This window comes from Dreissena polymorpha, chromosome 2, assembly GCF_020536995.1.
Source record: "Dreissena polymorpha isolate Duluth1 chromosome 2, UMN_Dpol_1.0, whole genome shotgun sequence".
Lineage (NCBI taxonomy): Eukaryota > Metazoa > Mollusca > Bivalvia > Myida > Dreissenidae > Dreissena > Dreissena polymorpha.
Window position 1 is genome coordinate 91,844,943 of NC_068356.1, and position 16,118 is coordinate 91,861,060.

Consider the following 16,118-nt stretch of genomic DNA (forward strand, 5'->3'; position numbering starts at 1 on the left):
GGGCCATGCATAGTTGAGATTTACCGAATTGTCATAAGAGAAGTTCAGTATCAATTAGAAGTGAATCGGTGTAAAAATGAAGAAGTTATAGTAAAAGGCAATTTTGGGTGGGTGTGGCCTTTGTGGGCGGGGTGCCCCAGGGTTGGTAATGGGGCCATGCATAGTTGACATTGACCGTATTGTCATTAGAGAAGTTCAGTATCAATTAGAAGTGAATCAGTGTACAAATGAAGAAATTATAGTAAAAGGCAATTTTGGGTGGGCGTGGCCTAGGTGGGCGGGGCGCCCCAGGATTGATAATGGGGCCATGCATAGTTGAGATTGACCGTATTGTCATAAGAGAAATTCAGTATCAATTTGAAGTGAATCGGTGTAGAAATGAAGAAATTATAGTAAAAGGCAATTTTGGGTGGGTGTGGTCTATGTGGGCCGGGCGCCCCAGGGTTGGTAATGGGGCCATGCATAGTTGAGATTGACCGTATTGTCATAAGAGAGGTTCAGTATCAATTTGAAGTGAATCAGTGTAGAAATTATAGTAAAAGGCAATTTTGGGTGTGTGTGGTCTATGTGGGCGGGGCGCCCCAGTGTTCGTAAAGGGGCCATGCATAGTTGAGATTGACCGTATTGTCATAAGAGAGGTTCAGTATCAATTTGAAGTAAATCGGTGTTGAAATGAAGAAGTTAATGTAAAATAACCTAAAAAAATGAGTGAAAATACCTGACCCGGCCCCACCCGAACCCCCATAACTTTTGACCCAGGGGTCAGATCAAAATTCCAACTAGTGTAGGGTCGCACATATGCTCATAGCTACCATGTGTGCAAGTTTCAAGGATCTAGTGCTAATAGTGTAGGAGGAGATAGTGGCCTGGACGGACGGACAGACAGACGGCAGAGATAACCACAATATCCACATGCTTTTCAAAAAGCGTGGGGATAATGATCAAAGTACAGAAGCTATTATTCGTCCACAATTCACTATATTCTTATTTTGTTACATGTTACAAATGTAAACAGGAAAATAGAAAATAACACCTGAGATATTCTGAATAATGCATAAATGTCAAAGCCGTACTAGTAGGTCTATGTATGAACTTTATTTTCTCTGGTAATTTTAAAATTGAACAGCTCATTAGTTTATGGAAAGTGCCACTAATTATTGTCTCTTAAACACTAAAGCTGTGATTGTTCATTGTGCTGTCAATTGGTCTCTTCCGCTCTTTTGCGAAGGACTTTATCGCAATGAGTAAGACTCCTTATTTCCGGTGGGTTAAGAGCTTAACTCTTCTGTAACGCTTTTCTCCACAGTAACTAAACGAGGTGCATTCAAGAACATACTTGTGTAAACCTGTTATAGCACGAATTTTGGGTGAAAGCCAATGCGAAAGAATTTCGAAGCTTAGCGTCTGGGATAACATCGATACACAGCAACGTTGCCTAGCAGCTTGTAACGCTTAACTAGGTTCTCACCGAGACTACACATTTTTTGCTGGCGATTAATGAATAATGACTTGGACCGTATCCAATATAGCGCGTGGTGTATCACGTGGTTTGACTCTATAAATATGCGCACAATTAAGCGCAGCGGTAGATAAGGTACCGGAGTGTAGAGAGGAACGTCAGCGTACAAAAGTATTGTAGCTTCAGAAGTTCGTCTAAATGATTATAGAGCATTGTTTCATTTAAACCGAGGTTTAAATAACAAAAGCTCTGGAGAGGATAAAGTGCTGTGGATTATCATACACTTGCTATTTCATGTTTACAATTCTATAAGGATCAAAATGTAAGTGTTAATTAATATGTGTTTTTGTGACTTTTTGCATGTTAGGCACGATTGTGTTTGTTTCTTGAATATGGTGTGATTAAATATGTATTTTAACAAATAACTAGATATTCTAACTATGTTGTTGGCTTGTGTTCTTGTTTCGCATAGGATAATGTAAGTTTATGACTACTTCTGAATAAGTTGTTAAGATAGATACCGTGATCAAATCAGTGTACTAATAAGATAACGATTGTCACGTTTCTAGATGACTGATTGTAAAGCTTTTAGATATATTTACATGAATAAAAATAAAATTATGTTACACCTTCTTGTTACGCACTTTAATTTAATAATTTAACGATTTTAGAATTGTCTTATAGCTAATATTGAAATAATACCTCAACGCACGTCATCCTTCGAAACAACTGCGACGAACGCTTCAAGACTCGCACACAGAAATTGTACACTGTTAAAAATTGGGATTCCATGTTAAAATCCTTACGTTGGGTTCCTACATGGTTTTTCCAAATAATACCTAAAGATAGAAACGTAAGAGACCACAAACTTGTTCTATCTTTGCATGTGTCTTTTTGCTTTATGAAGTAGTATACAACAAGTATTTAATTATATACTCTGTTATTTCCAGCCCCCAAACATTGTTTGAACTTCCCAATTGTTTCGCCTACGGCTTTGGCCTATTTATCGTTTTTTTCGCACATAATCTGCCTTTCGAAATCCGTCCACATTCCACTCGCGCTACCTGTCAAAATGTCAGCAAGTGATTGACGCTTCCTGTCAGAATGTTTGCGGGTGATATACTTCATTTCTTTTGTTGCGTCAAAAATGTCGAAACTTGATACATTAAATGTTGAGTTGTTAAGGGTTTGTGTGTCCTGTTCATTATCCTAAATTGTGTTGTTTTAAATAACAGTTTATTCTTAAACGAATTGTTTAAGTTGTTCAAATTGAAAAGTAATTGTAAAAAAAAATAGATGCATAGATTTCAAACAAGCAATATAACATAAAATTGTTAAAAAATGTCTTCGTTATTTGATCATTGTCATTGGCTAATTTTTAACGATTTCAAATCGTTAAAATTATCAAGACCCCCCCCCCCTTGTATTACCGACACGTTTTCAAGTCTGAAATTGTAAAGCCGGTTTGGTGTTGTCGTTGCAAGTGAGCTTTTGCTTGCATATGTCACAGTTTCGATCCCCAGGGACGGCACTTTCTTGCTATTCAACTAATTAATAACTTCCAAATAATAAATTTTTGTAATAAATTAAATTTATTTAATGTTTTTTTAATGAGATATAAGTTATGAATAACAAACGATAACGTTAAATATTTACACTATTATATACTTTTAATATATATTAATAATATTTATGTTAGGACATATCGACGCATTTTTTTCGTTTTATAAATGTGTATAGCTAGTTAACTTGTGTGTAATGTATGATATGTACGCTCTAATCTTTGATTTTACTTCAAAGCATCATCTTTTCGGACGCCGACCTGAGACTTTTATAAGTAAAATTATTAAAACCATATATTTTGTTTACATATGATACATTACTATTTTTAAATCCAAACATGCATGAACTATTTTCTGCTGTTTTATGTAATATATTACATATGGTGATAGTTCGTAAATGTTAAATTCTATCTTTATTTAGAAATACCTATAAATTTCCGTTTACAAGTTCACAGATTTTCATTGACATCATGGGTGTAATTGTTATCCCCTAGCTTTTCGAAAAATGCGGTTATCTCCGCCGTCCGTCATGGCCACTATCTCCTACACTATTAGCACTTATAGGGTCAAACATGCGGCGTGGGAATACGCGTCGGCCTCTGCCGCGCCATTTCTAGTTTAAACATATCATCATGCGCTCAAACCCGAGCGCACCATTAAGTTGGATGGGTTTATCTGTTCAACTGGTGGAGATGGGGAGGTTTGATAATTGTCATGTAATCGCTAATACGAGCACAGGTTAAGCAGACTGAGAGCGTAGCCGGAATCAGTGGTCTGAATGTTAGCCTTTGCGGAAGGGAGTAATTCATAGGCGGTTAATGCAGTAACCAATCAAATTCCAAAAATTATATCTGTAGAGAAGTTTGTATTAATATCTTCCACTTTTGTAACAACACATACGATAACATAAAATCACGAAAACTGGGATCGCCGCATTGTAATGGTACATGCAAAGGATTCGTGCGTTCAGGCAGTTAAATAAGCCTTAGGCAGCATTTTTAGCTCATCTATTTTTTAGTTGTTCGCGCTAGCGAGCAACTAATGTAACGCTAGTTTTGCAAGTCAGTCTGCTCTTTACTACGCTAGGCGGAGCGTCGTTGTATTGGACAATCGATATTAACCAATGAGAGCGCACGCTTTGCATGAGCGACAGCATTTGAAGGCCTGCACTACCTGCAGTAAAATTATGCAGACGACGAATGCTAGGAGCGTCTGCTGTACTACGCTACTAACGATAACCACCGCATCTGCCTGTTTATACTTCATCACTGGTACACTGCAGACAGCAAGTGTGTGTATGTAATCAAGTGTGTTTAATAGCTTGTGCGACGACATTGGCCAATCTAGTGTTAAACAGCTTGTGCGACGATATTGTGAAGTTTATGATATCAGTGAAATCTGTACATATCGACTGCTTTCAGGGAAAACAGGGCTTACTGCATGTCAAATAAGATTTTCGTTTAAACTGAGTCTCTGGTACTGGGATGACAATTAATCCATATGCATAAAGCCCTTTTTTCCCAAAATGAAGCTTAAATGATCTATTTTAGAAATGATGTGAAAAAAACACATATCGACCTGTGCTTTAAGACACACTCTTTATAAATTTGAATGGGTTGTGTTCATTTCAAACTTGCGATACAAAAAGCTATAACACAATTTTGAAAACTGAGTTGCGTCTTATATTATGCAATAGCGAACAACTTCGGTGCCTTCAGCGCTGTGATTGAAAAAAATGAGCTATTGTCGTCACCTGAGCGTCGGCGTCCGGTTAAGTTTTGTGTTTAATTTTCGCATTAAGTATCAAAACTATTGCATTCAAACATGGCACACTTACTATCATGAGGGGATTGGGAAGGCAAAGTTAGATAACTCTGGCTGACATTTTGACTGAATTATGTGCCCTTTTTATACTTAGATAATTGAAAATTTTGTTAAGTTTTGTGAATAGGTCCACTTTATTCCTAAAGTATCAAAGCTGTTGCTTTCATACTTGCAACACTTACTAACTATAATAAGGTGACTGCGCAGGAAAAGTAATGTAACTCTGACTGGCATTTTCACAGAATTATGGCCACTTTTATACTTAGAAAATTGAAAATTTGGTTTGAGTTTTGTGTTTAGGGCCTTTTTATTCATAAAGTATCAAAGCTTTTGCTTTCATACTTGCAACACTTACTATCATAAGGGAACTGTGCAGTAAAAGTTATGTAACTTTGACTGGCATTTTGACAAAAGTATGGTTTTTTTTGAATTGGTAACTTGAATATTTGGTTAAATTTTGTGTTAAGATCCACTTTACTTCTAAAATATCAAGGCTATTGCTTTCAAACTTCAAATACTTTCGTACTATTATGAGGGTACATTACCTGGCAAGTTGAATTTGACCTTGACCTTTGAATAACATTGACTCTCAATGTCAAAGTATCAAATTTTGCTAAAATTACCATAACTTTATGATCAGATTTGATTTATACGTTGACAAAACACTAACCTGACATACCACAATAGACTCCACCCAACCATCCCCCACGTCTCACCCCAGAACCCCCCCCCCCCCCAATTGTTTTCTCCATTTTATCTTATTTTTGAAAGATCATCTAATAAATGACTACACCCCAGGCTATAACCCCCCCCCCCTCTCAACCCCCCAGCCCACACACCCCAATTTTTTTTAAACATGGTTAAAAACCACAAATATTTATTTTTATTATTTTATTTTTGAAAGACCGTCCAACCATCCCTCCCAAGCCCCCCCCCCCCAAAATAAATAAATAAAATAATATTCCTTTTTTGTGCCCCCGGTAGGGTGGCATATAGCAGTTGAACTGTCCGTCAGTCAGTATGTCAGTCTGTCCGTCCGTCCGAAAAAAAACTTAAACATTGGTCTTAACTTTTTCACTATTGAAGATAGCAACTTTATATTTGGCATGCATGTGTATCTCATGGAGCTGAACATTTTGAGTGGTGAAAGGTGAAGGTCAAGGTCATCCTTCAAGGCCAAATGTCAAATATATGGCGTCTGTCCGTCCGAAAACTTTAACATTGGCCATAACTGTGAAGATAGCAACTTGATATTTGGCATGCATGTGTATCTCATGGAGCTGAACATTTTGAGTGGTGAAGGTCAAGGTCATCCTTCAAGGTCAAATGTCAAATATATGTCGTCTGTCCGTCCGAAAACTTTAACATTGGCCATAACTGTTTCACTGTTGAAGATAGCAACTTGATATTTGGCATGCATGTGTATCTCATGAAGCTGCACATTTTGAGTGGTGGAAGGTCAAGGTCATCCTTCAAGGTCAAAGGTCACAACAATATAAAAAAAAATCAAAGCGGCATTCTCATGAAGCTGCACATTTTGAGTGGTGGAAGGTCAAGGTCATCCTTCAAGGTCAAAGGTCAAAAAAAATAATTTTTTAATCGGCGTTCTCATGAAGCTGCACATTTTGAGTGGTGGAAGTTCAAGGTCAAGGTCATCCTTCAAGGGCAAAGGTAAAAAAAGGGGGCATTGTGTTTCTGACGAACACATCTCTTGTTTTAATATTTTTCAATTTTGAAAGATAATGCAATAAATGACCAAAACCTTACACTATATACCCCATCCCCCTTTTTGCTTGAAGTATTGAGATAGGCCCCTTCACCTGAAAAAAGAAAAATAGATAAGCAGTCTGATCCCGCTAGGCGGTGCTCGTGTTTTACATGTCATGGACAGGGTCGACTTTTACTTCAGATTTCATTGTTTTTCTTCTATGTTGGATGGTTTCCATGAGTCGAGTGATTTGAATGTGGCTTTTTAATATGAAATGTACACTACATGAATATAATAGTGCACGCAAATGACACACACGGGCAATTGTAAATGGTGTAATAAATGGGATGTATGTTTCAGTTAAATGTATCCGAAAATAAAATATTGCACAAAATCTGCTAGTATTGGAAAAAGAAATCATGTTATGCGAAATTATGTGGTTTAAAACCGAGCTTGTGATATAACAATATCCATCTAAGTGTGATTGATTTATCTGGTTTTCTTCTGGAGATGAGGAGGTTACACACGTAGTAGAGATTAAGAGATTAAATTATTGTTGCAATATACTTGTTCGCAGTAACTACTACTACCACCCAACGTTTTGTACAGTCAAGTTTACCAGTATAGCAGAATCAGCTGTCTAGATATAGACCAAATTCAAAGTTACTAATGTCTTAGTCTGATAAAAGCTGCTCACGTATCATAATTATGTTGACGTCATATAAATATGGTCCACTTCAATTTAATATACATCCTTCTAATTGCTTTGATAAGGCATATTTTACTTTAATCTAGTTTGTATGCCCCCGGATCGAATAATCGGGTATATATTGTTTTTGGCCTGTCTGTCTGTCTGTCATTGTATTTTTGTGTCCCATAACTTTTGCAATATTGAAGATAGCAGCTTGATATTCGGCATGCACGTGTATCTCATGGAGCTGCACATTTTGAGTGGTGAAAGGTCATAGTCATTCTTCAAGGTCAAAGGTCAAATATATGTCTTCAAAGCGGCGCTGTAGGGGGCATTGTGTTTTACAAACACAGCTCTTGTTTAAATCTGGTTTCAAAATATCATTTTATATTTAATGCAAATGCCATTCATGGAGGCAATTTTAATTGTTGTTATGGATTTAAAGTTAATTTCAATGAAATTTGTCTGATAACAAAATATCAATATAAAAAACAGCTTCATTTGGTAGAAGGCTGCTCCAATTTCCTTTTGAACAGACTCTAGGGTTTAAAAAAGAATTATATTCATATTTCACATTACTGAAATATGATGATTTTAGAATGTATTATTTATTACTAAGTTAGTATTATATGAACAAATACGTCTTTCTCAAGGATTTAAAAATCGCCGATTTAATTCAAAAGGACCAATGTCCTGTTACTTTTATTCTTTCGCGTCCTTTTTCTTGCTGATTAATGCCTTGATTTGTTTTTCTCAACAAACGAAATCTTACTTATATGTGTTTACATTTTATCATATTTATTCATTTTCTCAGGGATCTTTATTGGTACGGAAGAACACCAATGGCCAGTCAGTGGCCATTTCCGGATTCCTATATGGCGGCTCCTGATATTCCGTCGGATATAGATTTTTACCGAGACAGAAATGTGGCACGGCCAACTTTTCAAGGACGGAGTCCGCCCCCACGTCATAGAAGTAGAGAAAGACGGTTCCGTAGTAGAAGTCCACCGAGAAATGAGAATGAGTATTACAGGAGCCAGAACAGCCGAAACTATTATAAAGATAGTGATGTGCATTTTCCGAAACGAAGCCGACAGCGTTTGCGTAATGATGACCAATGGAGTAGGAAAATGAACCAAGATAGAACATTACACGACAACGAGAGAAGTTCTAAAAGAAGTCCAAATCAATCATACAGATCCCAAAGACATAGAACAGAAACATACAAAGGGGACCTCGACGATACTAAAAGAGGGGAAGAAAGGTCATCAAGTGATCGTTCTCACAAATCATCAGAAAAACGATCATGCAAAAATGGAGATATAATTAAACCCGGTGACAACGTAATAACTGGCGAATGTATAAGTGAAAAACATCCGCTTTTAACCGATGATGTTTCATCTGACGATCTGAGGGACGATATTCTCAATGCAGAAACTGAAGAAAGGGTAATCTTTCAACAACCTGATAGTGATGGTGGTTTGTTAATATCTGTTCAAATTGCACAAAGAGAACCGAAACACACTGAAAACAAAGAAAATATATACGCGGCTCACAAAGAGTCAGGAAACGAAAAAATATCAGAGCCTTCACAGTCTTGTGTACCCTCAAATGAACAGAGACAGACTGGAAAGATTTCTCCAGCTAAAGGCGATATCAATATTGAAATGAAAGCACTTGACGAAAAAATAAAAGCACAAAAAGCCAAGTTGAAAAAACACCTTTCGCCGGAAAGTTTAAAAAACATTGGTTTAGTTTTCCCAGAAAAAACGAATGAAAATCCAAAACATGATGACGATTCTTCAGAAAATAAAGAATCCGATAATGACCAAACGCTTAAAACATGCGTTAATGATGACACTGTTGAAAAATTCGAAAATGCTTCTGTTCAAATAGAAACCATACCAGAGCCTGAAAAACTTATTACGACCATTTTGGAAAACACAGAAAAACTAAATTATGGTGAATGTCTAGGGCATAGTGCTATTAGCATATTGTCAACCAATGTATCAAACCAAGGAAATGATACGGATATTGTCAATACAACAAAAAGTAAGACAAATCGATCAAATAACCATGACACCTCGATGGGTAAACTTAATCAGACATTTCAGGAATTGGAAAAGGACAAAAGCATTGCCTCGTGGGCACGACTGTTGAAAAAAGCCGTGTCTTCCATTGGCCAAAATGTAGTAAGTAGCAAAACCGTTGTTAGTCTCTCAAACAGTAATGCTAATGACAAACAAGTTGAGTCTTCGAGTTCACATGCCAATAATACAGAAATAGATCGAAGTGTTTTAGTTGCTAGTACTGAGGAGGGCAAGTTTTCTTCCGAAAACTCGCCTAATAGTTCTGAAAGTGAATTGAATAATAAAGCAAAAACGCAATGCGTAATGTCATCATCAGAAGTAAATATATTGTCTGACAAACATGAACAAACGAACGATGTAAATTTATCGAAAGTGAATGAAGAAACTAAATCCGATAACCATTCAACATTGAAGGACAAAAACGAACCGGAACTTATTGATCAGCCTTATTCAAACTTGGAACAGAAAACCAATTTACCAACAGAAAATAATCAATTAAAACCAAGTGCTTATCCTTATGTGCAGAAAAGCCATAAAAATGATGCTAAAACTGCTTCGGGCAATAAATTAGGAGGAAAAGACCCGCAATCAAAACAACCTGGGCGAGCCGAAAAAGTAAAACAAATAAATGTACAGCATTTGAGAAATGTAAAAACCGACTGTTTAAGTAAAGATACACAGAAAACCGACCCTGTAAAGAACATTGTAGGATCTAAATCTTCATCTAGTGTTAATAAGTCTGAATCTACGTTTAAAGAAAAAGTCAACTGTGGGCCATTTGTGAAGAAACCCGAAGTTATAGCGAAAACAATTTCTAGCAAAATCGTTAAGGATGATACGGAACAGTTACCACAGGTAGCTCACAGTTGTCGTCATAGCGGAACAAACGATAAGAAAAAGAACAGTTCAATGTCAGCTGACAAAGATACCAGTGTAAAAAACGAGCGTCTGAGTACAGATTCTCAGAAAACTCTTTCCTTAACGAAAAGTGAAGTTTCTAAAACTGCATTTAGCGTTAAAAAGTCTGATTCTTTGATGAAAGATAAAGCCAAAGTCAACGGTGAGCAACTTGTTAAGAAACCTGAAGTGGAAGCAAAAACAATTTCTAGCAAAATCGTTAAGGATAATGCGGGACCGTTACCACAAGTGGCCCACAATCGTCGTCATAGCGGAACAAATTCAGGTGCTAAAAGCAATTTAATGTCAGCAGACGAAGATAAAGACCGAAAAAGGCGGCTCTCTGCACCATGTGAAGTAAGTAGAAAACGAGACAGTTTAAAGAAAACAGAGAAAACACAAGACGGTAAATATTTCAAATTAGGTGAAAAGGAAAGTGTCAAAGAAGTGGAGAAAAGGAAAGAAGTTTTTAAGAAAATAAAACATTCAGAAAAAGAAAAGGCACCTGTCAATAAATCATTTAAACATGAGGAAGAACCTAACGCTAAAAGTTTAAAACAAAAAACGATCGTAAATAAGTCCAAGTCAGTGCATGAGGACGTTGCAAATGAGATTGGTAAGGAACATGACAAACCGAGAGTACATTCAGAACTGCGGAAACATGATAAATCAGAAAATTGTCCCATTACAAGTGAAAACATTCAGGAGGGCTGTAATGGAAAGCGTGACACTGAAGACGATATTGACATGGATGATTTTGAAATAATAGACTTACGTCCTTCAAAAGTCGCTGTGACTTCTGAAAATGCTGTAAAACCTGATATTTTGGATATGAAGAACCTTAAAGAACATGTAGAAGTAAAGTACTGCGATGATCGCGTGGTAATTAAAGGACAATCACAAAAGAAGAAATTTATAGAAAGGTTAAAGCCTTTAACTTTTTCTGATGTCTCTGATGATGAAAAGAGCTCACAACGCGCAACACAGACACCACAAAAGCCGCTAAAGAGAAAACGAAAACAGAAAGTGCATAAACCTATGATGTTCAATTCTGAAGACTCAAGCGACAATGACTTACCAGAAAGTCCGTTTAAAATCAGTAAAAAAGACTCGGATAAAAGTACGGATAATAAGTTGGAAAAAAGCATGGATATTCTTCCAGGAATGAATGAATTTATGAAAATCGACAAAGCTGTGTATGAGAGGGGATTTGATGTGCGTCATGATAAAATCTTAGAAAACGATGACATAATTACAACATTCGGACTTTTGAAACCTGAATATCTTTATGTGAAAACAGACATGACGGGGCACGCTTTGTTGGGAAAATGCGTGAGATGTAAATGTTGCAAGCAGTTTTTTAATCCATTAGATTTCTCAGAACACCACGATGAAGCGTCAGTTCGTGCACTTATTGCAATTGATAAATGCTCCATGATGGACTATACATTATGCTCCACTGATGCGAGTGAAAACATCAGAGAAGTCTTCAAGCACTTCCAGGATTACTTTCACCAACTTAGAAGGTATTTAGCCTATAACTTGCAGCTTTTAATTGGTTAAGGAAATTACCAAGCATAGCTTGTTTAGCGGTTATGCTAGTGGTCAACTAGCCTTTTATGCCCCTCCCCCTTCGAAGAAGAGGGAGTATATATAGTTGGTGGATGTCGGTCGACCTGTCGGTAGACAAGTTTGTTTCCGATCAATAGCTTGTTTACAGATTGACCAAATGGTTTGGTACTTACCATGTGCATTGGCCTTTGTCAGTAGATGACCCCTAGTGATAATGTGAATTTTAGGTCAAGGTCACTGTCACAATTGGAGTGAAAATGGTTTTTCGATCAATACATTTGTGAACGGAGGGACCGAATTGCTTGATACTTCACATGCTGCGCATTGGTATTGTGCCGTAGATGGCTCATATTGAAACTGGGTTCATTGGTTAAGGGTCAAAGTCACTGTCACACCAAGTGTGAAATCGTTTCCAATCAATTACTTGTAAACTGATTCACCGATTGACTCGATACTTCCCTTGTGGATTGGCCTTGGAGAGTTGATGGCCCCTATTTACATTGGGTCAAAAAGGTCAAGGTCATTGTCACAATAAGTGTGAACATTGTTTCCTATCAATAACTCATCAACGAATTGACCGATTGGCTTGATACTTCATATGTGCATTGGCCTTGGTCAGTACATGACCCCTATTAAATTTTGGGTCACTAGTTCACTAGTTTTTTTGGTGGGGGCATATCTCTCCAACCGCGGAGCTATTGTTATTTATTAGATCTCAACAATATCGTCTTCTTCGTGACGATTACTTTGATGGACACACCGGCTCTCTGTGGCATGTGCGTTTTACTAATCTGAAGACACATTCCACTCAGAGTTTTGTATGTGGTAGTACGTACATTGCTCATAGTACTTACTGTCTGCTTTTATTTTCAAATTTATACTACTTCTCAAATGTATACTGCCTAAATAGAAATATTATTTATTCAATAGCAAACGAAGATTGAGCCAGTTGGATATCATCTCAAGTGTAACTTCCTTCTCTCCTCCGCCAGTGCGTGAATATGTGCAGGTAATTAAAATACGGTTCCTATTCTGGTTTAGTTAATGCGTTTGCTTTGCCTTGTATTTAATATCTGTGTTTGAGTAATTAGGAAACGATTATGTACTAATATCTTTATATTTTCAGGTTCTTGATGGATCGTTATTAAATAGTCATACTGTCGTTAGAAGTGATTCAGCCCCAAACCAGTCTACTCCGGGTCATGCTTCCGTTGTAGATACCGCACCCTCAGTAATGGATACAGAGCCGAGGAACTGCTCTATAAGTTTCACTGAAACGTTGAAAAATCAGAATGTGGTCTCAAGAAGGCCTTCCATAGAAGCGAACTCGGGCTTGACTTCCCCTCCAATATTTAATGCTTCCACACCTCTGTTCAATCAATTGACACTGCCTTTAATGGCAATCGGGTTTGAATCGACACCTTCTACTCCCAGTTCAATAACAGACAGCATACATGAAAAAAACATTGAAGATGCCTTCCCCATGGACGAAAGTGTTGTATTGGAGAAACAGGATAGTCCTGGTTCTGTTGAGATAGAAAGCGAAAGAAACCGGGATGTTGATCCGGCTATCGATACGACTGATGTCAATAAGGCGACGTCTTCTGAAACAACAGATGTAAATGATATAGAGAAGAAAAGAAGTGAAGCCATTGATCATTTGTGTAGGCTGTATGGAATAAATACACCTAACAGTAAGGACATTTAGTTGGTATACATGTCAATGCAAATAAAATTATTTTTAGTGTATTTATTTGACAAATCTACAAAAATACGAGAGGTAATGGATTGTACATCAATAGTGAAATACGTTTATAAGCCCCACACCTAAGCTTCCCAGTGATGGCTATATATTTGCCATCCGCCCGATCGCTGGCCATTCCGCTCGTCCTTCCGCAAAATGAGGTCCAGCAGTAACTTTAAAATAGTACAGAAGATGCCCCTACGTAGATAAGTAGTGCATTATAGGTCTATCACTCATACTATGTGGTCATCCGTCTATCTTTCCAATTTTAAATCTAGTTTACGTGCATTCACAACTAGGTCAAAATGTAACATTTTAGTAGAAAATGTAATATAGGCCATATTAATGATTCAGTGTCGATTAAACTTGATCAGAATGTCTTTATCAATAATAAAGCGAAGATTGAAGCCGGATCATGTGTATCTAAAACAAGGTTTCATTGTCAAAACTTAAAAAAAAGAAGCCACTTTAAGTTCCACATTTATGACACTAGTTTGTTGATCTTAGTCTTCTCTGTTTATCTTGACAATATCTTACGTTGAATTTTATTATGGGTAACATAACACCATGTTTTATGTACTATATATGTTCTGAAATCATATTGAACACAGTTAATTTATGTCAAAGAATACCATGGTTACCATACGACGATTTTTCTAGAAACACGGTGTGTATTCGTTTATAATACACCATACACAATTTTGTATGCCCCCCTTCGAAGAAGAGGGGGTATATTGTTTTGCACATGCCCGTCCGTCCGTCCACCAGATGGTTTCCGGATGATAACTCAAGAACGCTTAGGCCTAGGATCATGAAAATCATAGATACGTTGATCATGACTGGCAGATGACCCCTATTGATTTTCAGGTCACTAGGTCAAAGGTCAAGGTCACAGTGAGTCGAAATAGTAAAATGGTTTCCGGATGATAACTCAAGAATGCTTACGAGGATCATGAAACTTCATAGGTACATTGATCATGACTGGCAGATGACCCCTATTGATTTTCAGGTAACTAGGTCAAGGTCACAGTGACAAAAAACGTATTCACACAATGGCTGCCACTACAACTGACAGCCCATATTTGGGGCATGCATGTTTTACAAACACCCCGTGTTTAAATAACACTTGCAAATATTTCGAAAACTGACAGATTCAACCACCGAAAACTAAGCATTCTTTTGCAGTTTGTCATGAACATACGAATATTATATACGTTTTATACGTAATCTTAAATCGGCGTTGGTTTTCGCAATGAAAAGACCTTCGTATTTATTTTAAAGGGGCCTTTTCACAGATTTTGGCATTTTTTTTAACTTATTCATTAAATGCTTTATATTGATAAATGTAAACATTGGATCGTAAAAGCTCTAGTAAAAAATCAAGAATAAAATTAAAAAAAGGAAAAGAACATTGCCCGGAGCAGGTTTCGAACCAGTAACCCCTGGAGTCCTGCCAGAGTCCTGAAGTAAAAACGCTTTAACCTACTGAGCTATTCCGCCGGGTACACATGCTAAACGTATTTTATACGTTATATAAGCAATCTTCGTAGTTTCACAAAATTTAACGACAAAAACAGAACTCTCCAAATTATTCAGTCGTTTCGCGTTGCAACGCTTTATAATTTTTAGGTTTTAAAATCGTCAAAAGATGCATATAATGGCTATATTAGAGCATGGTAAATGTTCAGTATTACTGTTTCCTCACAAATATCATAACCAAAATGAAAATTTGCGAATCTGAAACAACTTTTTTCAATTTTGTCAATTTACCAAAGCGTGAAAAGATCTCTTTAATATTGTCATATTTGTATGTAAGTTTCATATTCTTGTTTGTTATTTCAGGATACACGAATGTCGCTCTGCTGGTAACCGCGCTTCACATCGACAATACAAAGCGATACATTGAAGAACAGAATATAGCACGAGGAAACCTCATTTAGATTTAGTGCTGTAGTAGTCAATTGTTTAATTTGTGCTCTGTTACTGTTATTTCTGTTTGCGTGTGTTTTCGATTATGTTTCAATTACTTCTTTTATGGCATGTTTTCATATTTAATCTTATGTAATCGAGGTAAAGAAAAACTATTTTAAAATGAAGCCTTAGTGTTGTATTTTTATCCAGTCAGTGCTGGTTAGGTCGGCCTATATTCGAGTGAACAATATAATACAAAATAACTAGAAGTTGTGTGAGTAGTGTTTATTAGCTGCTGATTCACTGTGTAATTTGAAACTGAAAACTGCAGAAGATCACCGAAGACAGAAATTCAAAAGGAACCTTTTAATATTTTGCATTTTTATCCTAGGGGCAAATACCCAAGAACAGACGTCATTGTAATTGTTGTGGACTCGACTCAAGAACGTTGTACATATAAACGTGTCTTCGCTTGTATGCATAATTAATGTTTCTTTCGTTAGCACTAAATATCTGCGATTGACTACATATATACACATACTTAAAAGACGACATTTGAACACGATTATCCCGCCTTGAAGTAATAACAGTCCCTGGGTGGTGATGAAGAAGATTCGACGCGCTGAATGGAACTCCATTTCTGCAGTTCAAGTTTGTATG

The 16,118-nt window shown here is 36.9% G+C and overlaps 1 protein-coding gene across 3 annotated transcripts in view; it reads left to right on the forward strand.

The window, feature by feature from the left end:
• The window catches only part of LOC127868046 (uncharacterized), a 42,652-nt gene extending 27,009 nt beyond the window's left edge, over nt 1-15,643 (forward strand). For 2 of the 3 annotated variants that reach the window (XM_052409616.1, XM_052409614.1), the window contains 4 exons: nt 8,059-11,757; nt 12,734-12,812; nt 12,930-13,497; nt 15,390-15,643. In XM_052409616.1, coding sequence (XP_052265576.1) covers nt 8,087-11,757; nt 12,734-12,812; nt 12,930-13,497; nt 15,390-15,487 — 4,416 coding nt within the window. In that variant the 5' untranslated portion in view covers nt 8,059-8,086 and the 3' untranslated portion in view covers nt 15,488-15,643. Of the gene's footprint in view, nt 1-1,576; nt 1,782-8,058; nt 11,758-12,733; nt 12,813-12,929; nt 13,498-15,389 lie in introns of those variants that run through there. The other variant, XM_052409615.1, reaches the window with a different exon arrangement.
• Nucleotides 15,644-16,118: the final 475 nt, after the last annotated feature.